Here is a 22,401-nt window from a genome sequence, read left to right as displayed (position 1 = left end):
CCAATTCAGCAGCTCTAAGATGCTAAACCGGGTGTTCGGTGAGTCAGGTTACCATCAACTATTTTAGGTTACTTCATTCGGATGAAAGAAAGATATTTATAGAATTTCGTTTGGATTAATAGAGTGTACTTTCACGTTCACGGTACTTCTGAGGATTTAATTACTTCTTAGAGAAGCAGAACTCATACTGATAGTTGTTTTTACTTCCACTAAGGCTCAATCCGTATAATATCATTTTTTATATTGTCTCATAGCTTATTATCACCAATTCGTCATACCATCGTATCATCTATGACATGACATATGAGACTAAATATTATTATTCGAAGTACATAGGTTGCGCTTTACACTGTTCCAACTTGTTGTTTTTGATGTTAACATCAACCTACGCCAGCCTGTATCCTTACACTTGGATCATGTTTACAAGGTGCCGCCTCTAATAGCCGTGAGAATGATAGTCGGTGCAGAGTCAACACTAACTAGCCTAAGAGGTAGCTTGTTTGCTAGTTAGAGCAAGGATCTTCACAGCATACCGCCAGCTTCTGTGTCTGTTTGCGGTTCCTCTCAGCATTAGAGGCGATAGGAAAACCCGGTTAGGTAGGACTTCCAAATATTTAATTGCCCACACACGGCTATACGATCCCTCGTTCATTATTATGGAATCCCAACAGAGGATACAGAAATAGCCGGGTAAGTAAGTGTGTTTAGCTGCATCCTCGGCCCTTGAACATACCGCAGTCCGATAGACAGTCACATGCCGTGAAGCATCGTCAAAGGATGCGACTAAGCGATCGAGCGATCCTCTTATCCTGCCTGGCTTTTAGGCGTTAGCGAAGACGCGATCAAGACAAAAAACCTAGTCCTATCCAGATAACGTTTACTTTTGCTTCCTTAAGACAAATACAGATTCTAACCAAAATTTTTGGGGATATTTTAGAATGTATCTCGTTATGGCATCAGATATGTATGCGTCCATCATAAACGAGAATGCCACCTGGCCCGGTGAAATACCACATTCGTTCCTTACTTGACACAGCTGCCAGATACATTTATTCCATGGCTCCCAGCTTGAAGTCCCTTGACTCCTGCGGTACCTTCTAAACCTCCTGGCTCGCTTATCGGCATTTTCTTTTCATGTCCAAGAAGGTGCGGCATTCCATCAATGGGCGCTCTTCTGTTGGCTTGTTGTACTTCCCACTCTCATGTAGGTCCTTCTTCAGGCCATCCTGCTGTGAGTACACTTTAAATTTCCATTCAACATTCGATCGAAGTGTCACAACAACACCTTCTGCAATAATATACCAATGCGGGTTGACTTTGACTAATATGACTTTGAAATTGACTTTCTAAAAGTGGCAGCAAGTGTGAAATGTTGGTGGTATTTTTGAAATACTCAAATCAGTGCATCTGCTCTCCATCGTTATAATCTAATCTGACTAGCGAGAATTATATCTTTCCTTCGATACACCCAAGCAGGAACACTTCTCAATGATCGGTGCCGAGTCAATAAATTACCAACTCCGCAAACGAGCGTCCCAACCGAACCCCGGCGAAACATCAATCAGAATTCGAATCCTGCTCGGTCGGACGCTCGTCCTGCTTATACCGGTGTATCCCTGCCAAAGGACATTGCTGGAGTTTAACCATCGGTAGGCGGCACAAGGCTCGAAGCACACCCGAACCCGGATCAAGACGATTCACAACCCTCGACGGTACTTGGCGTACCGGTGCCGCGCAAAGGAGAAGAGGGACAATAAAATCCAACCAACAAATAATAATAACAATAAAAAGCCCATCACGTCAACACCGGTACCCGGGAGGGGGGACGGGAAGCCCCTGGAAGGGTCGTTTAGTGGCAACAGGGTGGAAGCCCATAAGTAGCGAACGTTTAGGCGCAGAATGGTATCGGCAGCATCAGCATACCGGGCCGGCACACGGGCGCACGGGAGATGAATGGACAGAGAGAGGCAGGCAAGCAGGCAGGAACTGGCCCGCCGGACCAGCCGAGTCGGGTGAGAAAAACGGATCGGAGAATCATACGCCCGGCGCGCAGGCAAGTGATACTCGACCCAAGCAGGCATAAAAGCAAACGAAAGATAAACAAACACGAGCCTTCTTTTCGAGGGGCCGAGGCCCTGGCCACGGTTGAGCGGCGTTATAAAACTATGTGTGAGGTATTTTTGTGCCTTTTTTCTTCTCTAAATTCCTCATCTTTCCATTCCTTTTGTCTTTGCTTTCATTCCCACCCGCGCCCAGGTCCGCAGTCGCCGCTTCTGCCGTGGTTTACGTGGGTCGCCGTTTCACTAACCTGACTTCTTCAATCGGGGCCTCCGATGCGCTTCCCAAATGTTTAAACACCCTCGCACCGGAGCCAAAGAGACGTGGGGAAGCGTAAAGAAAAACGCTTTGCTCAAATAAAACAAACCATTCCGATAAGCAAGGTGGACGAGGGCATCGTTCCGGTGGCGGCCGATGGCGATCAAGCGTGGCCATCCCAGGGCTGCCGAACCGGCGGCGGCAAGCTGTCACTCGCTTCTGCGGGTTCTCCGGCGACCCGTTTCTTTGTTGTCCACTCGACACCCGGTGACAACATCTTATCTTTGCTCTTGCGAGGCGTCCGGCGGTTTACCACTCGAGGTGGCCGCGCGCGTCCCTTGGGTGGGTGGGAAAAATGGCTCACCGGACCGGGGTGGGGGAGGGCTCGGGTGGACTGGAACCGGTGACTGTTTGGACCCCGCTTTCTATCTCTACTGCGGTACAACGGCTGCGGATCGAGATGGGCAATTGTCGCCGTACTTGACGTCAAGCCGAAGTGCTCAACGACTACAAAACACACCAAACGGCACCTCGAGGCGTCAAATTGAGATTAATCGAGGAACGATCCCCACCTCTGGGCAGCGAGGATTAAAGGCGGATAGACGAATGATGAGCGTGCTGTTTTGTTGTGTCGTAAATACCCACTCAACCTAATGGAATGATCTCTAGTGCACAAAAGGATCATCATTATCTTTCCTTCTTGAATTGCTGCAGGAAGTTTGCCCATTGCCGCTGATCTCATCGGTTCTCGATAGATTTGATTGAGTATTACTTCATCGTTTTAAGCAAGAAATACTACAAAAGATGCCTGAACAGACGATCAACGGTGGGTAATTTGTTTAAAAGGTGCTGTAGTGGATACATTTCGAATTCCCATTAATAACAGTTTAAAAATCTTAAAATGGCTTTTATGTGAAGATCTTAATTTGTTATTTGTTCAAAATTAATAAAATGCTACAATTAAATCTTCAGTTCTATGATATTCTCCTAATGGCTTTTCAGACATTTTTTGCAAAAACCCGATTTTAAAATGACTTTATGTAAAGATCTTAATTTTTTATTTGTTCAAAATAAATAAAGTTACAATAAAATCTTCAGTCCTGTGATATTCTCCTGATGGATTTTCATACATGGTGAGTTTTTGAAAAAAAACTACACGTTTTACAATATTTAGAAACGATAACTAACGGATTAGTCTATTGTATCGACTTCTTTACGTCTATTGAACACTGCTTCTTGAACACTGCTTCGCCTGCTTCAACTTTCTACTACTTCTACAACTTAAACAGTATAAGTCAACTAGCAAGTCCTGTTAGATATATCGTTTAATCTAACTCTACATGAGAAGTTTTCTTTATCTTTATCTTCATTCCTTAAAAAACCCCACGCACCTCATAGTTTTAAATATTTTATGAAATTATAAACTTTGGCTTTGGCTTGCATTTGCTTTAAAGTTTGAGACAAATATCTTACGATAACTCCGCCATTGAGGTGGGACTCATCGTCATCATCATTAATAATTGCATACCGAGTAAATTTTGGTAAATACTTTATACGTATTAAATAAAACACACTTTATATTAGTTCAACATGAACTTTTACAACCATTTGCACTAAAGGGTCCACAAGAACAAAGCAAACATTTCACATAAGGTACTTCAAGTTTAACTGCATGCATAAGATAGACTCTCGGCAATATGTGTACGTTTCTTTTTGTTCTTCTGTTTCGTTCCATAAATAATGTTCCCAATCAGGCTCAGCCTTCATGTTTGACAGCGCCATTGTCAAAGTGCCGCTTGTTTTTTTCCTTCCTCGGGGACTCATCCGTTCCGAGCAGCTTGTGGATTTCCCGGAAGAATCGCCGACCATCACTTAGCTTCCTATTTGGTTTGACTTTCATCTGTTTGATGAACACTCCTTGACTTTCGCAGCGAAAGCGTAGCCTTTCAAAAAGCGACCGCAGCCGAATCGGCAGTTTGTCTGCGTGAACGGCAACAAGAGCAATCAATGACTTCCTAATTCCTGGTAATATCCTGAAATATCCCTCCAAGCCGGATCAAAGGGTCCCTCCTGGGAGATGCGGTTTCATTCATTCTCACCGGGGAAGCGGTTACTACCGAGTTGACATACGATTGGGAAAAACTCCCAGATCGATTGTCAATGGTTCGATACCTTTCTTCTATCTGGTTTTGAGACTTTTTCTGTTTTTGTTTTTCTATTGACGTTCATTTCGGTTGGCCCAGAAGTCAAAAAAGGGAAAGGCGACATTAGGCCGATTGATGTTTTGCTTCGGGGCTGAGATGGTACAAGAACAAGGAACAAGAAAATGGCACACATTCTGCAAAGCCCTAATTTTGATCGTATTGTTAAACGGTCACCCTCTCAAATCGATGTTTTCTTCCAGCAACGATAGCACCATTGCAGCCCTAATCGTCAAAAGTTGCAAGCCCATCCAGGTGTTTTCTAATAGAGAACGAGACACTACAAAACAGGCAGCTGGAAGCTTTTCGGTTCTTTTCAGAATTTCTCTGTTGGCCCTTTGGAAGACATTTCCTTACTAGAGGACGCTTGAACTGAATGGTTTGCAGCTTCCAGCGACGCCGTTCACCCGGCCAGGCCCTGTCGTAAATATTTGTAAACACGGTTGTCGCCTTGTCATCGTCGATATCGGCGCTTTCCTTAGACGTGGGTAGGCTCGATTCAAGCTTCGGGGACAATCGAGTTCGCGCTTACTTTATCGCTTCCGAGACGGACCGCGGGAGAATTCGATATTATGCTCACACGTTCACACTATTGCCAGTGAAGATTTACCATCCAGCGTTCGATTCTGACACTCCTTCAGCGAGAAGTCGACGGGAGGTTGACGACTCCGTCAGGTGTCGGCGGTTCATCGTACCATTCCCCCTTGCCGCCCGATCGGTGCCGTGTTATTAAATATTTGGATAATTTAAATAAAATAATCATAAAAGCCATGGGCTTTATTAGTAATCGCTTAGTGGGTAAATGGACACCATGAAACACGCCGTAACGAGATTCTTCGACGCTCGTGGACTCTCCGGGGTGGATCGGTAGACGGAGATGAACCGAATAGGTCCTTCTATTTTGCTTTCGTTCCTTCCTATTTTGTGTTCGTTTACTTTATTTATTCGTTTTAGTTTTCTCTTCGGCTATCGTTAAATGGAACATTGCATGGGTCGGGAGGGTAAGCACATTGGGAGAAAAGTATTATTATTGGATTTAAAAATAAAACTAATTTTTCTTTTTAATATACAATTGACGAAATATAAACATGGTTGTGTACAACTAAGAAACATAATAAAATAAGTAATAATATTATTTCTTAATTGAGGTTTCTCGAAGGACAGTTTCAGTAAAAATTAGCATGTATTCAAAATTTTCTTACCACTTTATTTGATGTAACTTTCGTGAATTTTGTTAAAAGTTTTTACCCACAGTTCCACCGGCAGTCATACGATCACGATGTTGTAAACGCTCGAGTTTTGCCTAAATCTCATTCTAATCCGCCTTTCAACTGCCATATCGTTCATCCCCCGTTCGGAGCTATAAACCGTCCAAGCCGCGCATCCTCTTAGGTACCTGTGGCGGCTCCGGGAGTCCGGCAGAGAAAAAGCAGGGGCGCCGAATCTTCAACCTGGGGCGCTGGAAAACAAGCGGCACAGATAGCGCACTAGGCACTCGATGAGAAATATAGCATTTTTTTGTTTCATGAATGGTGCACTATTAAGCATCACACGTTCGGTCGGGATCATCGCGGGGCCATTGGGTCCAAAGACCATCAAAGACCTCACCTCGGCGGGCGTTCCACCACAGTGGGCAGCATGGAGAGAAAAATGGCCCCCAATAAAACCCGAATCGCCGGTTGCCTTTGAGGTTGCGCCCGATTTAGTGGCACCTGCAGGGAGAGTTCCCTATCCTTTCATTCTTTTTTGTGAGCTTCTAAATTGATTTAAATTGCGACGTCGTGCCGGAGGCTTGTTAGAAAATGGTTCTTGTTAACACATTAGATCCCAGTCCAGGACGGTTCGTGTCCCTGGGGTTGGTGCGGTGTTTCCTTTTTCGTCGAGCAAGTTGGAACGGATATGTAGGATATTACTGTAGGCGGTTTCGTCTACACAATTAGCATTGACCATTGTTTGTGGTCTAGTTCGTGGACACAACCTGGCACAAATGTTTCCGACTGCACAAAACCAACCGTCGGCGTGTCGGCGAAAAAGATAAATAAAACAAACATCCTATGACCCGATGCAGAGAAGTAAAGAGACTGGTACACTGAAACATCTGAACATCGCAATAAAACCATAAACTATTGAGAAAACCGCACAGGAAACGTGGAAGCCTTATCGAGCACCTTCCTGCCCGGTCGCAGGCAGGAATGGCAGTCCTAAAATGACAATATTTACCCCCAATTAGCCCACACCCTGCACCGGTGGTCCGTGATCGGTCGCCATGTGAGTTTGCGAAACGCTCCGGTTGGGCCGGTTCATCATAGATGGGTTTTTTTTGTACCGATTTTTCTAGAGCCTTGCCAGGATACCTGCGGTTTTCCTGCGGTGCAAATCCCTTTTTTAAACGCAAGCACACTGCCGCCAGGGGAAGCTGGTAGGCAGGACTTCACCATTGGGCTTTGGTATGCTTCGGTTTTGGCCCAAAACGGTCACATAAACAGAGCAAAGCACATCACAAAATTAAAACAAGACAAAGGAAAGAACACACCGAACACGGTATCAAACATCGACCCCGGCAGCGTGATCCCCGACCGTCCCGGGAGTGGACATCCACAAAAGGTGAAACCCTGACAGGACCACCACGAAGCCAGGATGCAGGACGACGGTTTTGCGTGCGCCCGGTTCCCTTTGACGGATTTGCCGACCATTGGTTTCACCATTTTGCCGACCCGGGTGCTCCGATTGACGTGGCGTCTATTTTGACACATTTCCCGGCTCGCTGGATGCCAACAATGACGGCGGAGGCACAACAGCATGTTGGCGCAGGTTTGGCAAAGGATCAATCGCGTCTGTTTAAATTACTCCTCTGGCTTATCGTGTTTCAGTACTCCCGTTTTATAGCACAATGAACCGTTTTCCTTCTTTATCGTTCGGGTTCATTCTATCTCTCTATCTCACTCTATCTCTTTTCTTCTCTCCCTTTCTTGTCTTTTCGTACGCAGCAAACTAACCGACTGACCGGAACTTGAAACCCCGCAGGTTGGGAATCATGTTCGACAGGGATTGAAGGGGAAAGGAAACCAAGTATCAATGTTTTGACACATTGGCTCTTCTGATGGAAATGACATGCTTTGGCGATTCACATGAAACAATCGTTAGAACAATAATGGTAGTACGATCGGAATACAGTGCTTGGTTATGAATAACAGTGTTAGAAAACACTCGTTATTGATTCTCTGCTACTAAACATCCCTAAGAAACTGTGCCATGTATTCAACTACTCTCATTAATTTCTTAACAGCAATCAGAACAGTTCTGATTTGGGTGGGTAATTAATTTTAAGGGATCGATTGGAAAATAGGTTATCAAAGAAAATTCGAATACAACACACTTGGCAGTTAAAAAAAACAAAATTATTGTTAGATAGTTTAATTGATTTATTTATTATAACAGTTAACTCAACAGACCTTCGATAATGTTGGGAAGAAATATCAAACTGTCAGGACACGGAGCAGAAACACCCTGCCCGTACCATTCAAAGACGGCACTAAGGGCGCCAATGGTAAATCAAAATGGAATACCGGAGTCCGCATTTCGCAACATCAATAACATGCGAATCATCAACAGCACGTTTGAGCATTTCCTCTGCTAAAAAAAAGAAATGGTGCCAACCGCCAGCGGAAAGCAAACCTGGTTCGGGGATTTTTGTTTTTCGAGTCGACACTGGTTTCACGGGCCCCTCAAAAGAAAATAACCTCACTGATTTCAGTACACAGGGTGTGAGGGAAGAGCAGAAGAAGCCGCCTGAAGCCTCCGAAAATCAATTACCTTATTAAAGACTGGGAAACCGTTCCCGGATTGTGTGGAAGAAACAAACCAGAAAACCCAACGCATGTCCCAGCTCGTTTTCGCTGGTGATGAGCGAAAGAGATAGCAAACATCGGGTCCTCCGATCGATGGCTAATGTTGAGCCGATCCAGAAGTCAAGGGTTTCGGTGGACGGCGCAAGAGGGGAACCGAACGAAACCAGGTAATAATCAGTTAAGGAGCCAACTTTTGGGGTGTGAGATTTCAGACCGAACAGAACGGAACTTTAAGCCCTTGGGGCAGAGTGAGCTCGAGGGGAAGGATGCGAGACAGGGAGAATGTGTATAAAAGCGTTTGAGATAACTAACCGCATCGAAGCCAATTCTAAAGTTCATAAATAAAACACCTTAAAAGCCGTTGCCAAGAATGTTTCCCATCCGGACTGCAGCCAGCACAAACTCCGTCGGGCCAACGGCTGGGGACTTGTTTCTGCATGCGAAACGACAAATGAGGTCGACCGCCACCGAGTCACGATGAGCACCCCAAAAGTCGCCGAAGGTCCTGCAAATTTCCTCTGCTAGCAAGGAAGCCCCGGTACGATAGCCCAAAATCGTCATCAACATCTCCACCTCCGGCAGCCAAACATCGGTAACGGTTGCTTGAGTTGAAGCGGGATAAAAATTCGCCAGAAACGAATCTCAAATCCATCGGTTGAACCCGACTACGGTCTCTAGACGGAGCGCGTTCGCATTCCAGGGCGCGGATCCTGCACCCAAAAGCCGGTACCGACCGAAGTGTCCGGTCGGCCGGTATCTCTGCGCTGATCGGAGAGAAGCTGCAAGTTCTCATGGACCTGCGCCTGGTTCTTTCGCTTCGTAGCGATGTGTGAAACGAAAAGTTTGGAGGGCACATTGGTTGCTTCAAGCGTAGGAAATTTTATTCTCATCGAATCTCGGAGTAGGCAACGTTGGTAACCACGTGTTGTTGGTGACTTTTGGATAATTTTTGTGGGTAAAAGAGTAAATGAGGCCCCGGCCGCCATGTTTTCGATCGTGGCTACACCTCTTGTGGACGTTTAAACTGAATGTATGCAATTGGTGATACATTAATTCGTTAAATTCAACCTACGAGTATTTGAACCGTAGTGTGTACCGTTAATTTCGGCTACGCAATCAACCTAGGGGTGCGGTATGAGGGGGGCCCACGGGCCCCCCTTATTTCTCAAAACTATAACAAACTCTCTTTTTCGGTAGACCTAGCGCAGTCCGCTCGCTGCGCTCGCTGCGGGCGCGCCGCCGTTTCCAAATCATTTCTTCGGCTAAACTCATTGTTTCATGCTGTCCATCATGTGTGGTATAGTTTACTTATTAGTAACTAAACATGTAAAAGTATATTGACCCGCATTCAACCTCCACTACGTGATTAGTTTAAACCGGTATGGTCTTTTAAGCGAACCGTTAGCGTTCAAAAATTCGATTCGAATGCATGTGTCGCGCTTTGCATAGCTTCAGGCGCTAAATGTGAACCAGCAGGAAGAGGAGAATCTAGCCCGGGGCCTCATTTACTCTTTTACCTTTTTGTGCAACTACAAAACTTTTCCCATCTTTCTTAATTATTTATATTCGCTTTTTTATTTTTATTTGTAAATGTGTTAATCTATACTTAAAGTTTTCTTTCCTACAGGTGTGATAAGCTAATAATAAATGGCGTGAAAAATGTTTCACTTCGCCAAAGCCCACCCACAAGTCGTGAACCAGTTTCAATCGCAACCATTCAACACCTTTTCTTTTCGGCTTCAAGCCCGACCCGGTAAGAGTCCTTAGCACCAACTTATCACCCTCCATATCCGGTGCCGGTCCTAACAAACGAAAGGCGATAAAAAGCAGACCAATTAGCGGTCGGTAGATTTGTGGTGGGCCTCAGGAGTCGCTAATTGTGCGCGCTCGTTCGTCAGCGACATCGATCACGTGTCAACTCGTGCAGGATCATGGCGATGCACTTTTCGATTCACCCACGCATGTCGCTGCCATCGTCCGCCAAACGGTGCGGTGGTGTATCATTTAGCATGTTCCCCCACCGTTCACTGCCTCCTGCTTCGTTTTTCCCTTGCATCCACTGCCAGCGCTTCCCAGCATCTCCTGCCGCATCCCCACGCACCATCTTTATCAATCGTCTCCCGCGCGCAACCCATTTGTCCGACCCCGTTGTGCATGTAAACGGAATAGGGACGCTTCCCTACGCGGATACTGTTCAGGTCATTTTTATATTATTATTATTATTACCCTGGTTTTGTTTTGCTCCCTTGTAAGGGTGTTTGTGTTTAGTACCTTTTTAACTTGCTTTCGTTCTTTTTACTGTGTTGTGTAGTTTGTTGCTTGTCTGTTGTTGCCGTTCCCAGTCGCCTCGGCCCCTTTTACACCTAACTGCCGACTTCCCCCCCCCCCCATGCCCCCTTTGCTTGCCCTTGTCCATAGCCGTGCGCTGTTGTTGTTTATGTTGATCTTCGCCTTCATTCACTGGCCCTTTCCGCCCCCGGGACGTGAGACGTCCGGTGCAAAACCGCGCTGCCGGTTCCCGCTGTTTCATGTCATGCCCATTCTTCATTCACCGCTTCACACAACACACTAATATTCAATTTAAAATATTTTGAAAGCAGACGAAGGGCAAGACGAGCAAGCTACCAAACAACCGGCATGCGAGAGAAGGATCGGGAGGATCGTGCAGGGTGTGGGTGGGAAAAGGATAAACAGGGACTGTTCCCGACATTCCACCCTTCTGTTGCAATGTGGTGGCACATACATAATGTTGGCCCACACACAAACACACAGGTGTGTCCCGGAAGATCGGTCAGTTGGGTCGGCTAGGAGCGCAGGAGGAAAGTATAAGCATGTGTGTGTGTGTGCGTAGGGGGAAAGTGGTGGCGTGAGAAGTGATGCGCGGTAAGTGAGCAGCAAGAGATGATCAAAAAAGAGCAAGAAAAAAGGCGAAAGAAAAAACATGCGGTATAAATCTAGGGTTTCCCGGGGGGCACCGGAATGCGGGATGATCGAGAACGAAGGAGCGAAAGGGAGGAAGCATAAAGGCAACTACGAAAAAAACGTGACACCTCGGCAAGGTGGAAAGAGGAGAGCGTGCTGCAGTGAGATCAGGGAAACAACGAAATAAAATAAAAAAAGGAAGCATTAAACGAGAGAAAGATCGAAGAACAACAAAAAACAGCCTCCGGAGCCGAAACCTAACCGAACGAAGACGGCGGCAATCGCGATCGCGACCCACGACTGACAGGACCACACACATACAGGCACGCGCGAAACCGGCTTCACTTCGCACCGCGCGCCGCGCTCTATCAACCCAGCAGGGAAGGGCAGTGGAGTGGCTGAGGCTGCCGGAGAAGAGAATGGGGAAGGGGAAGGAGAGCGGCCAAAGGAACGGAACGGACAACGGCCGAGAGCCCGTTTAGGAGGTGATGACGATCGGACGGGCCCAGTTAACGATCATGGGAAATGTGCAATGATTATGGGATTTCGACCGTTTCTTCGTCGCTCTGCGTTTCCTTCGATCCGTTCCACCCTTGTCCCTACTGCCCCCGTACAAGCCACACATTGGAAAGGGGTGGTTGGGGGCGCACTGTCACTGTGTGTGAGACCTGTATCCGATCTTTTAGGAGCAGAAAGTAACCGAAAAACCAGTGCATGAGGGAGGCTGTGGGCATCCCATCTCCATTCACCCCCAACATGCCAGCAATCTTCTTCTTCCTCCTACGCAAGTAGGGGGTGTGTTAGAGGCATGCATGAAGCATGGATTGTGTTCTCGGAGGGGTTCCGATGGTTTGAGGCGCTGGGGAAGGTCGTTGAGCAAAGTGAGTAGAGAAATTGGTAACCCTTTTTCTCCCTGCTGCTGTTCGAAAAAAATAAGCATTCGATTTTCGTACAAACCCATTAGAGAATGTGTTCCAACACCTTCGCCACTACATAGTCAGTGTTCCCTAAAGATAGCGGGCGAAATGTGCCGCATTTTGATCACTGGGATCGACACTGGACCCAAACAGTTCTTTCCTACAGAGAACGTTTTAAATATTCTGATATGTTTATGGGTTTATTAAGACGTACTTTGGTATGTTTGGTAAAAAGTTTATTATATAAATATAATTTAACTAGTTCTGGCAGAAAATAATAAAACTGTAGTGGTTACCTAGTACAGGATAAATTGGGAAACATATCGTCTTTGTTATTTCTTCAAATTAGCGAAAAGTCGGTTCAAAATAGAAGACGAACTAAAAAATATCAACTCCCACCCGGTGGGTGTTTTCTAAACAATTCATAAATATTCTTTCTAAACAGAATATGTGTTCATTGCGTAGAGATATTTAAGTAATCTGAAACATTCCTGAATACTTTGAACCCTGTACAATACACCAATTAAGCAAATCCTTGTACAATAGACTCAACTTTATTTAATAGCTCCGATTGTCCTTATGGCTTTTATTTAAATAGAAAGAGCTTTGGTCAAGAAAACTCTGAAATGTCTCCCTAATGGTGTTATTTTAAGATATGTTATGATTTCTAAAATGTAGAACCTATCCAAAGAAAGGCATTTTTTCGTACCGGCCGTATTAGCAAATACCCTTGCGCTCATGAATCTTATTCTAACCGACGCAGCCGTACGGCTTTCCCGAAACCCCAAATGTAGAAGTTTTTTTTATAAACTTGTTCCTTGAGAAAGATAGAAACTATTTTTTCTTGGATTTATGTTTTCATTCATCGGTGGAAAGGTTTTTGTTTGCTGCTACTAGTACTACATAATTGAAAAATGTTCACAATATAACGTCCGAAAACCTTTTTTTGGTGGCGAATTTTTTTATTGAATCATTAGAGAATATTTAAATTGTACATTTTTATCTATGCTTTAATCATCATCATCTATGGTTTCATAGTTTTAGATAAAATAAATTTAAATTGAACCGAAATATTTCATCAAACTTATCGTGAAACGAAATATTTCTAGAAACCCGTGTAAACACGCCTTTAGCGTTTACAGTTCAGGAGTCGGATACTCCGTATGAAACGTCAACTGTTTTTGTTGTGTTTTGTTGTTCGCCGTCTTGGTACTGTTCGGTTTTCGCAATGATACTTACTGAAAAATTGCGATAGAAAACTAGTTAGAGTGGTATTTTTCGTTTCTACTCAACATAGTAAAAATGGGTAACAATGGGAACCTGTCCAAGGCGGAACTGTTTATTCAAAGCCTCAACGCGAACAATGCGAAGAAACTTGCATTCGCCATGGTGCTTGGTTTCGTGGTGTACCATGCATTTCTCCACTTACGCTACGGTCCGGTTCTGGCAATTATGGTTTATCCAATGTTTGCATACTAACTATCCAACGTAAAATTACAGGTTCTGACTCATGCAAGTGGCTACTAAGTGACGGCAGGTTCAAGGGTGACAAGGAGTGGCAACCGTATGGATGTATGCTTCATAAGTACACCGAAACGTAAGTATAGATTCTATCATCCTAGAAACGAGAATGTGCCGAATGAATATAGGGGACTGCCTGTGCTTGTGCTTCTTCAACAGTGATACTCGAAAATGTCTCCGATATCTTGCCTTTTGGGGCAACCAGAACCATTTCGTACTTATCGGCGACGAGCGGCTGCGGACGCTATCGCTGGAATTTATCGATTACCTAAGGTCTAGTGAGACGGAAAACATTTCCAAACAATCGTCGTCTAAAAACACGGAAGACCTCCAGTTTACCGACTATAAATTGCGATTGCGCGTGGAATATATCTACGCGAATGAGGTGTCCAAAAATCTTATCGATGAGTTTATGAAATGGGAACATGAGGAGGATCCACCGAGCTTAATAATCGCAAGCTGCACCTATCCCACCTTTCAACGAGGCAACGTGACGGAGGAAATTCAAAAAGCGTACGAGAAAAATCTTACACGATTGGTTAAGCCCATCGATCGATTACATGCGAAAAAAACGAAAATCATTTGGAAGCTACAAGATCCCGTTGATCAGGAGACTTCTGCGGAGGAATGGAAGAATGTGCACAACGAGGATGTCGATCGTATTAATCTGGCGGCCAGCAACATTCTGCGCTACTCGGAGGCAAAAATATGGTCATCCTCGAATATGATTGCTTCCGGGTTGGTCGATGAGTTTGCCGATGGCCAGCAGCTAAGCTCGTTGACACTGAAGCACGACGTTCAGATTCTTTTGAACATGTACTGCAATGACTATATGAACTACAACGATGGAACGTGCTGTAGTAGTGCTGAACCGTATACAATTATACAGGTTACAACGTATGCTTTCCTTGCTGTATGGTATGTTTGCTTCTCCTTTTTGTTAAACCGATCCGTGAAAAGTCATTCATTTTCCTTTTCAGTACCACCATTGCTGTCGCCATCTATGTACGAAAATGGATGGTAAAATGCCGAGGCATTCACGCTTACGCCCCGCTCAACCAACCCACCGATACCCAATCGCCAATATCGGCGTTGGCCTCTCTCGCCATCATCATGACGTACTTCTACTTGTGCGATCGCACCAACTTTTTCATGAAAGAGAACAAATATTACTCGGAGTTTAGCTTCTGGATACCTGTCGGCTATGTGTTCGCGCTCGGACTGTTCTTCACCGAGGATAGCAAGCTGACGAAGGTACTCCACCGGGACCAGACGGATGAGCTGAAGGGTTGGATGCAGATCGTAATACTAATCTACTACATGACCGGTGCCTCCCACATACTGCCCATCTACATGCACATCAAGGTGCTGATCAGCGGCTTCCTGTTTCTGTCCGGTTACGCGCATTTTACTTACTGGTGGCAAACCGGAAATACCGGCCTGGTGCGCTTTCTAAACGTAATGTTCCGGGTGAATTTTCTCACCGTCATTCTTTGCCTATGCATGAATCGACCGTATCAGTTCTACTTCTTCGTGCCACTCCTTTCGTTCTGGTACTGCATCATGTACATGATGCTTTTGCTGCCACCAAAGTTCTCCTCCCAAAGCACCGAAGCAAACCCGTACCAGTATCTTTACCTGGTGGTGAAGTTCGTGACGATGCTCGCAACAATCACCGTGCTGTACATGAGTGAGGTGTTTTTCGAACGCATCTTCGTCACGCGACCCTGGAAGGCACTGTTTGTGACTACCGATGACGACATCCATGAGTGGTGGTACCGTTGGAAGCTCGATCGATATACGATTACGTACGGAATGGTGTTTGCGGCGATTTTCCAAATTTCCCAACGCTTCGCAGTGGTGGACGATAACAACCACGGTAACCTTTTCTCGAAACGAATCTCACTAACCTCCACGCTAGCGGCCATTAGCGGTATCGGATGTTACACCGCGTGGACATTCTTCTGCCGCAACCGGCAAGACTGTGAGGAGGTTCATTCGTACGTGGTTTTCATCCCAATTGTAGGCTACATTTTGTTGCGAAACATTTCTGGCATCTTGCGCACCCGCTACTCAACCTTCTTCGCCTGGTTCGGGAAGATCTCGTTGGAACTGTTTCTCTGTCAGTATCACATCTGGCTGGCAGCCGACCGGAACGGGGTATTGGTATTGTTACCCGGATTTCCAACGCTTAACGTACTGATAACATCGTTTATTTTCGTTTGTGTCTCTCACGAAATTCATCGCGTTACGTCCGTACTCCTCCCGTATGCGGTACCGAATGATTGGAAGTTAGCTTTAAGAAATATAATTTTCTTCATGATTTTGCTGATTCCGTTGGGGCGATACGATGGTATGTTTTAAAACAAACAAACCATACATGTTTGTTGTAATTCTTAACAAAGCCTAATCCAGCGCACACCAAACAAAATGTAGTTACGGTATACTTAAATTAGGAATAAAGGAAACACGCTTCTATATTTGCTTCTGTTAGTTGCTAGTTTGTGCATTAAAATTGATTTATTTCATACTTATATTTCATACGGTCCGTTGACTAGTTCAGCTGTCTCCCATCTCGAGTTTCTCGGATGGAATTTCGTCGTTGATAACATAGCTCGTATAGACGTCGTAGCCGAGCGAGATGGTGTTATCGTACAGCACACGATATTTGGTGGGCAGAAAGTAAAAATTGACGATCTGTGCTGGAGGCCACACGACCCATTCTGCCGTATACAACCGAATGAACTTTTCCCGCACCTCGTGACTCATCTCCTCCCACGAGGAACGCTTCAGGGCGGCCAGCGTGGCGAAGAACAAGAATATCACAATTGGCGAGGCAACCGTTTGATCGATAAGCACCTTCTTTAGTACCAGCCCCACGGTACGTCCGGGAAATCGTCGGTCCATGAAGTTGTACCAGCTGTGGCAGAACACACCCACCGTCATCCCGGAGATGGACATAAAGCGGGTCCGCTGGCGGTCCCAAGCGGCCAGCTGATCGGTGTAGATTTCATAGTGCTGCTCGATTATATCACCGACACCGGACAAGCTGACCGATATGCCTACATTTGTCAGTAGGAGGTACTTTTTGCTGAACGCGGTCTTGGTAATTGTACGGAACCACTTTGCTAGTCTGATCATTTGTTAGCACTCTCCTGCGTGGCCCGTGATGCTATAGTATGGCCATTGTTCTCTAATTATATAAAGTGTTCTTTCGACCCGCCATAAATATATCTACCTCATCATAACAAAAACGAGATCAAAATAAACGCGGAGAGCACGTGAGGACCAGCGTGTTGTCAATTGACAATTTTTAATTTGAATTCAAGTTTGATGTATGCTACAAATAAAGCGTTAGTTGTCAATAAAAACTAGACGGATATGTACCGGACATAAGTTACATCATCTTAAATTATTTATAATTTAACACATCTTTTGTTTCAATGCCATATTTATATTGGAATGCTGCAAAAAATACGTTTTCTTTAGATCGTACACCTCTTCGAACTATTAAGTGTGAGACGTAAACGCAGCGATGTTAACATCCGCTGTGCTGTGTCAACAGAGCAGCTTTCGATAAATATTTTAACGTCAGTGGATTTAGCGGGAACTTATGTAAATATTTGTTCACCAAGTGTCTTCATTCAGGAAAAATTAATGTAATTTTGGTCAACATGAGTACTAAAACCAATATAAGCTTAAAAAATAAATTTGATCGGGTTGTCGTCCTGGTAAGCGCTACGCTTCAGGTGTAAGCGCTACGCTTCAGGTGTAAACTACCTGAAATACGAATAATACCCAAGGCTCCTTTCTTCCCATTTGTTAAAGGTGGATATGGATTGTTTCTACTGCCAAGTGGAAGAAAAATTGACCCCCGAAATCAAGGGAAAACCAATCGCCGTGGTTCAGTACAACCCGTGGCAGGGAGGAGGGTGTGTTGAATGCTATTTTTGATGCAAATAGACAAAGTACAACATGTTTTCCTAACCAGAATCATTGCAGTTAACTACCCAGCACGAGCCAAAGGAGTAACACGACACATGCGAGGCGACGAAGCAAAGCAACACTGCCCAGAAATCGAATTACCTCAAGTTCCGCAGGTTCGCGGCAAAGCTGATCTTACTAGGTACCGCGAAGCAGGCAAGGAAGTTGCCGAGGTTCTGAAATGCTTTACACCCCTCCTGGAACGTGCGAGTATCGACGAAGCCTATCTTGACATAACCGAACGGGTGCTTGTTAGAATACGTGAAATGAATGAGGGAAAATTTCAGCTACTTCCGGACAAATTGGTCAACACGTTTGTCGTTGGGTATGAAAATATCGGCGAATTTGTAAAGAAACTTTCCAACAACTCAGACGACCAGAGCTCTGACAAGTTAGAGTACAAGAAAAGTGACATCAAGCTGCTTGTGGGTGCATCGATCGTGAACGAGATACGTGCTGCTGTGAAGGAAAAAACTGGCTACGAGTGTTCGGCAGGAATTGCGCATAACAAAATCCTTGCCAAACTCACTGCCGGGTTTCACAAACCGAACAAACAAACCATCCTACCGATCGATAGCATACCGAAGCTGTATGAAACGTTGCCGGTGAAAAAGGTGAAAGGTTTAGGCGGTAAGCTAGGTGAACAGGTATGCGAAGTGCTGAAGATAAAGTTTATGTCGGAGCTGGAACAATTCCCGGAGAGTTTGCTTCAGCAGCACTTCGAGGAGCGAATGGGTAGTTGGATGTATCTGATGGCACGTGGCATCGATCTGGAAGCTGTAACGGCAAAGTTTCACTCGAAAAGTATCGGTTGCTGTAAACGTTTTCCGGGTAAGAATGCCATCACCGGGTTGGCCACGTTGACTCACTGGTTGAGTGAACTGGCCACGGAAGTTGCGGAGAGGCTTGAGAAAGACTTGGATGAAAATAATCGTACAGCCAAGCTTCTAACAGTCAGTTACTGCCAACAGATCGACGATGTGGATGTTTCCAGCACAAGGAGTATTCCATTGGTGGCATATGAAATCGAACGAATAGCTACCGATGCGTTGGAAGCAATCAAAAGAAACACGGACCGATTTCTAAAGACAAACTCCACGACAGTGTTAAACAATGCGATCAAATTTCTTGGACTTAGTGCGGGAAAATTTGAATCCAACGGGGCCACCAAAGGTGGAGGAATAAAGGAAATGTTTCAAAGTTACTCTGCCAAGGGAGCCACTGCTGAAGAAGGACCCAGCGGAATGGGACGACGAAAGAGTAGCACCGAACCTGCAATGCTGGAGGTTCTTGATGCGGCACCTTCTGCAACTGGGACGAGCGAAAAGATAAAACCTAAAAAAGACATAAAGCATTTCCTTCAGCAGCAATGTAAAGGTGCAATTGCAGTCTGTGAGGATGAACCAAAGCTTCCTCATTCTGAAGGGGAAACCCAAGACACCAAACCTGTTTCCTCTGCCACTAAAGTACAATATTCCGACCCTTTGGCTGAAACAGTGAAACCGAAAAAAGATATTAAGCACTTCCTTCAGCAGCAATCTACTGCTGCAAAAAAATCTGCTAGTGAAGATAGTCAACAACTTAAAACTGAAACGGTTGAAGAAAAAGCTGCAAATCCAGATCCTGATCAGATGAAACCGGAGGGAGGTTACAAAAGTGTTCTTCATCAGAGTACCGCTAAATCAAAAGATCACAACATTATCGAGTTAAAATCCATACATAACGTAGTGGAGACCAACTCGACCAATCATTCTAAAAGAGAGGAAACCCCGACTTCGGCAACATATAATGGAAATATTGAACCAGATAAGAATCAACCTGTTACGGAAACCAAGAGAGACGAAACGTTGGAAAACTCATCATCTACTGCAGAAGCTAAACCACAACCAAACTACAAAGAAACATACGCTGAATTCAACTTCATTCCACCCGTAGAACCAGCCATAGTCACCGTTGATTGTCAGCAGTGCGGTTCAAAAATCCCTGAAAACGAATACATATCTCACCAGGATTTTCATTTCGCCTTATCGTTGAGCCAGCAACAACGAGATGAGTTTAGAAACGGCTTGAAATCCAAACTTGCCGCCGGCACTAATGCTGCTGCTGCGAAGGGTACGAAATCTCCAATTCCAGCAAAGAGGCCGTCTAAAACTCCTTCCGGTCCAGCGACGCATTCATCGAGCTCGGGTGTGTCAATCGAACGATTCCTATCGAAAACACGAAGCATCGATGAAGGCCCAATCATCGCGAGTACAAGCGAAACAGAGACCCATAGTAGGTGTCCGGAGTGCGGTAAGATGATCGCCTTGCTGGCAATTTCAGAACATCAGGATTATCACGTTGCTAAACGGTTGCAGCAGGAACTGCATCGTCTCGAAGCGCCAGCACAACCACAGACTGGTGATACTGCCAGCACAAAGAGGAAGCGACCCAGTACGGCGGTGGAAGAAATAATGTTGCCGGCGAAACAAAAGGTCAAACCGGTGTCATCTTATTTTTCCAAATTGTAAAACGCGTCTTTTAGGTTGAAATTGTGCAAACATTGGTATGTTAAATTATTTTTTTTTTATTTTCCTGTCAATAACTACAGATTCATCCGAACATTTTTTTTACCATCGTGTTGTAGTTACTGTCGTCCTGCTGTCGAACTTGAATAATTTGTTTGTGAAGCGCCACACACTCTTTGCTGCTGGCATAATCTATTTTCTGTAACGTGGCAATCGCTTCCGGAAACTGTTTCAGCATGTAATGGGCCAACGCTTTCCGATACGTCGCCTTCGTAGAAGGAATCTCCTGAGCATTGGTGTACTGCAACACGTGTGGGACTTCATCGTACCGGTTCTGCTTAATCAAGCAGGCAGAGATATTGAGATACAGCGTTTCGAGTAGCGATCGTACTTCTTCTTTTGAGCCGGTTGCCTCGGGCTCCTCGGTAACAGACCAAGACAGGAGACACTTGACGGCACGATTGAAGTATGCATGGGCAAACAGTGGATACTTGGGAAACATCTTTACACCGTTTTCCTTGTAGCGTTTAACAAGCTCCAGCATCTCGGTAAAGCTCAGCTGATAGTAATATTTGTGGTCGTCGATACGCAGCAATTTCATGGTAAAAGAAACTTCGTTCGTCTTTGTTTCTATCGTGCATCTACTTTCTTCGTTTGTCAGCATTTGTTGAAGTAACAGTTCTACATAGCAATCAATCGGTGTAATGGCTGTACCGATCGTTAACCACTGTTCTTCCGTGTTGGCATTAAGATAATTTGATACATGTGATCCAACGTGGCTGACGTCTCGGATGATAACTTGGCAACGGCACAACTCCGATGGTTTCTCCAGCGATGTGTAGTGAAAGGATAGCCGCTCTTTTCGAAGCCCTTTGGTGCGATTTTCGTACACTGCTGGAACTAGACTATCATCTCCAGCAGATGCTGACAGCACTGCTTGCGACTCCTTTTCCATAGCGAATCGGCAACCGGTTCTCTGTAGACCAACGGATTAACCTCTGCCAGGTCGGCCTGATTTTCAGTTTTCAGATAAAAACGCCGCACGTATATTGGAGGCTTTTGCTCCGATAGCACCGAATAAAGTATTCCTTGAGCACCTTCCTCGGGTGTTTTAATGAGGAAAATTCTCAACGGTTTTTGCAGATAGAATAGCAAAGGATTCGCTAGCGGTGGGAAGTTTCGATAGATTGGTGTTTCTACGTTCCCCGGATCAACGCAATGAACCGAAACTACGTTCGAAGTGGTCGCAAGAAGATGGGATAAGCGGTAGGAAAACTGTACGAGACAAAATTTGCTATACTGATATGCCTTGAATCGGTTGGCACCGGAATCTTCAAACAAGCCACCGCAAAAACTATCGCCTGCCGGTATTTCGGATACAGAACGGTGCGCTTGTGAAACAACGTTCACTATCCGGCTGTCCGTTTTGTTTTGTCTCAGCAAAGGGAGCAGCCGTATGGTGAGTAAAAAGTGGGACAAATAGTCCACTTGGTACGTGTACTCTAGGTTATCTTCCGTGAGACTTGGCGGTGCATAAAACACGCCGGCGTTATTAATTAACGCGTAAAGTGGTTTTCCTATTTCACGTACGCTTTCGCTGAACTGCACTACGCTGGCAAGCGACTCCAATCGAAGCTCCAATACGTTGATTGTGGCAGCAGGATTCTCCAGGAGCAGCTGATAGCAAAGTGCCTGTCCTACTTCTAAACGGCGCGTTCCAATTACGAGATGACATCCACGACTAACTAGGTCGTTCAGCGTCGCAAGTCCAATACCGGAATTTGCTCCAGTCAGAACGATCAACTCGTTGTTCTGGAAAATTCGTTTGCTTGTGTATCTTCGGCCAATAAAGTACCACCTGTGAAACACAGTAATCGTGATGAGCAACTCTTATCGACTGGATTGTCCAAAGCAACTGGATGTGTTAAACATTTACCGCACAAAATACGAAATCGATCCTAAACCCACCAAAATGCAACACTTTCTCATGAACCCCATTGCTATCACCTTTCAGTACAATCTCGCTTCATGGAACTGCGCAAAGAACATCAGAGGAGGGTTCGGTGAATTTTATCTCTACGAAAATCTGTGCTTATTTACCTTAGCGTTAAAAAGCTGCCTGAAATTTCCTTCCTTTTATTTGCTTTTTCAAGATGTGGTTTATTTGAAAACTGATAGGAGAAAT

The 22,401-nt window shown here is 45.1% G+C and overlaps 4 protein-coding genes across 4 annotated transcripts; 2 read left to right on the top strand and 2 right to left on the bottom strand.

Annotated features, from left to right (window-relative positions):
* Positions 1–13,430: 13,430 nt before the first annotated feature.
* LOC131261367 (N-acetylneuraminate 9-O-acetyltransferase) lies at positions 13,431–16,219 on the top strand. Its single transcript, XM_058263385.1, has 4 exons — positions 13,431–13,639; positions 13,705–13,801; positions 13,885–14,643; positions 14,706–16,219. Exons 1-4 carry the CDS (start codon positions 13,507–13,509, stop codon positions 16,087–16,089), a joined length of 2,373 nt encoding a protein of 790 aa, XP_058119368.1. The 5' UTR covers positions 13,431–13,506; the 3' UTR covers positions 16,090–16,219.
* A 51-nt stretch (positions 16,220–16,270) lies between these two features.
* LOC131261369 (mpv17-like protein 2) lies at positions 16,271–16,967 on the bottom strand. The gene has a single exon (XM_058263386.1). The coding sequence runs from the start codon at positions 16,864–16,866 to the stop codon at positions 16,285–16,287; it is 582 nt and encodes a 193-aa protein (XP_058119369.1). The 5' UTR covers positions 16,867–16,967; the 3' UTR covers positions 16,271–16,284.
* Positions 16,968–17,335: 368 nt separating this feature from the next.
* On the top strand, positions 17,336–20,267 carry LOC131271500 (DNA polymerase eta). The gene is made up of 3 exons (XM_058272949.1): positions 17,336–17,456; positions 17,554–17,657; positions 17,717–20,267. The coding sequence occupies exons 1-3, from the start codon at positions 17,400–17,402 to the stop codon at positions 20,217–20,219; spliced, it is 2,664 nt and encodes an 887-aa protein (XP_058128932.1). The 5' UTR covers positions 17,336–17,399; the 3' UTR covers positions 20,220–20,267.
* LOC131271509 (uncharacterized) lies at positions 20,239–21,300 on the bottom strand. The gene has a single exon (XM_058272959.1). The coding sequence runs from the start codon at positions 21,169–21,171 to the stop codon at positions 20,302–20,304; it is 870 nt and encodes a 289-aa protein (XP_058128942.1). The 5' UTR covers positions 21,172–21,300; the 3' UTR covers positions 20,239–20,301.
* Positions 21,301–22,401: the final 1,101 nt, after the last annotated feature.

The sequence above is a fragment of the Anopheles coustani genome, chromosome 3 (assembly GCF_943734705.1).
Source record: "Anopheles coustani chromosome 3, idAnoCousDA_361_x.2, whole genome shotgun sequence".
In the NCBI taxonomy this organism is placed as follows: Eukaryota; Metazoa; Arthropoda; class Insecta; order Diptera; family Culicidae; genus Anopheles; species Anopheles coustani.
Note: the sequence above shows the minus strand (reverse complement) of the source record. Positions and strands in the feature narration are given on the sequence as shown.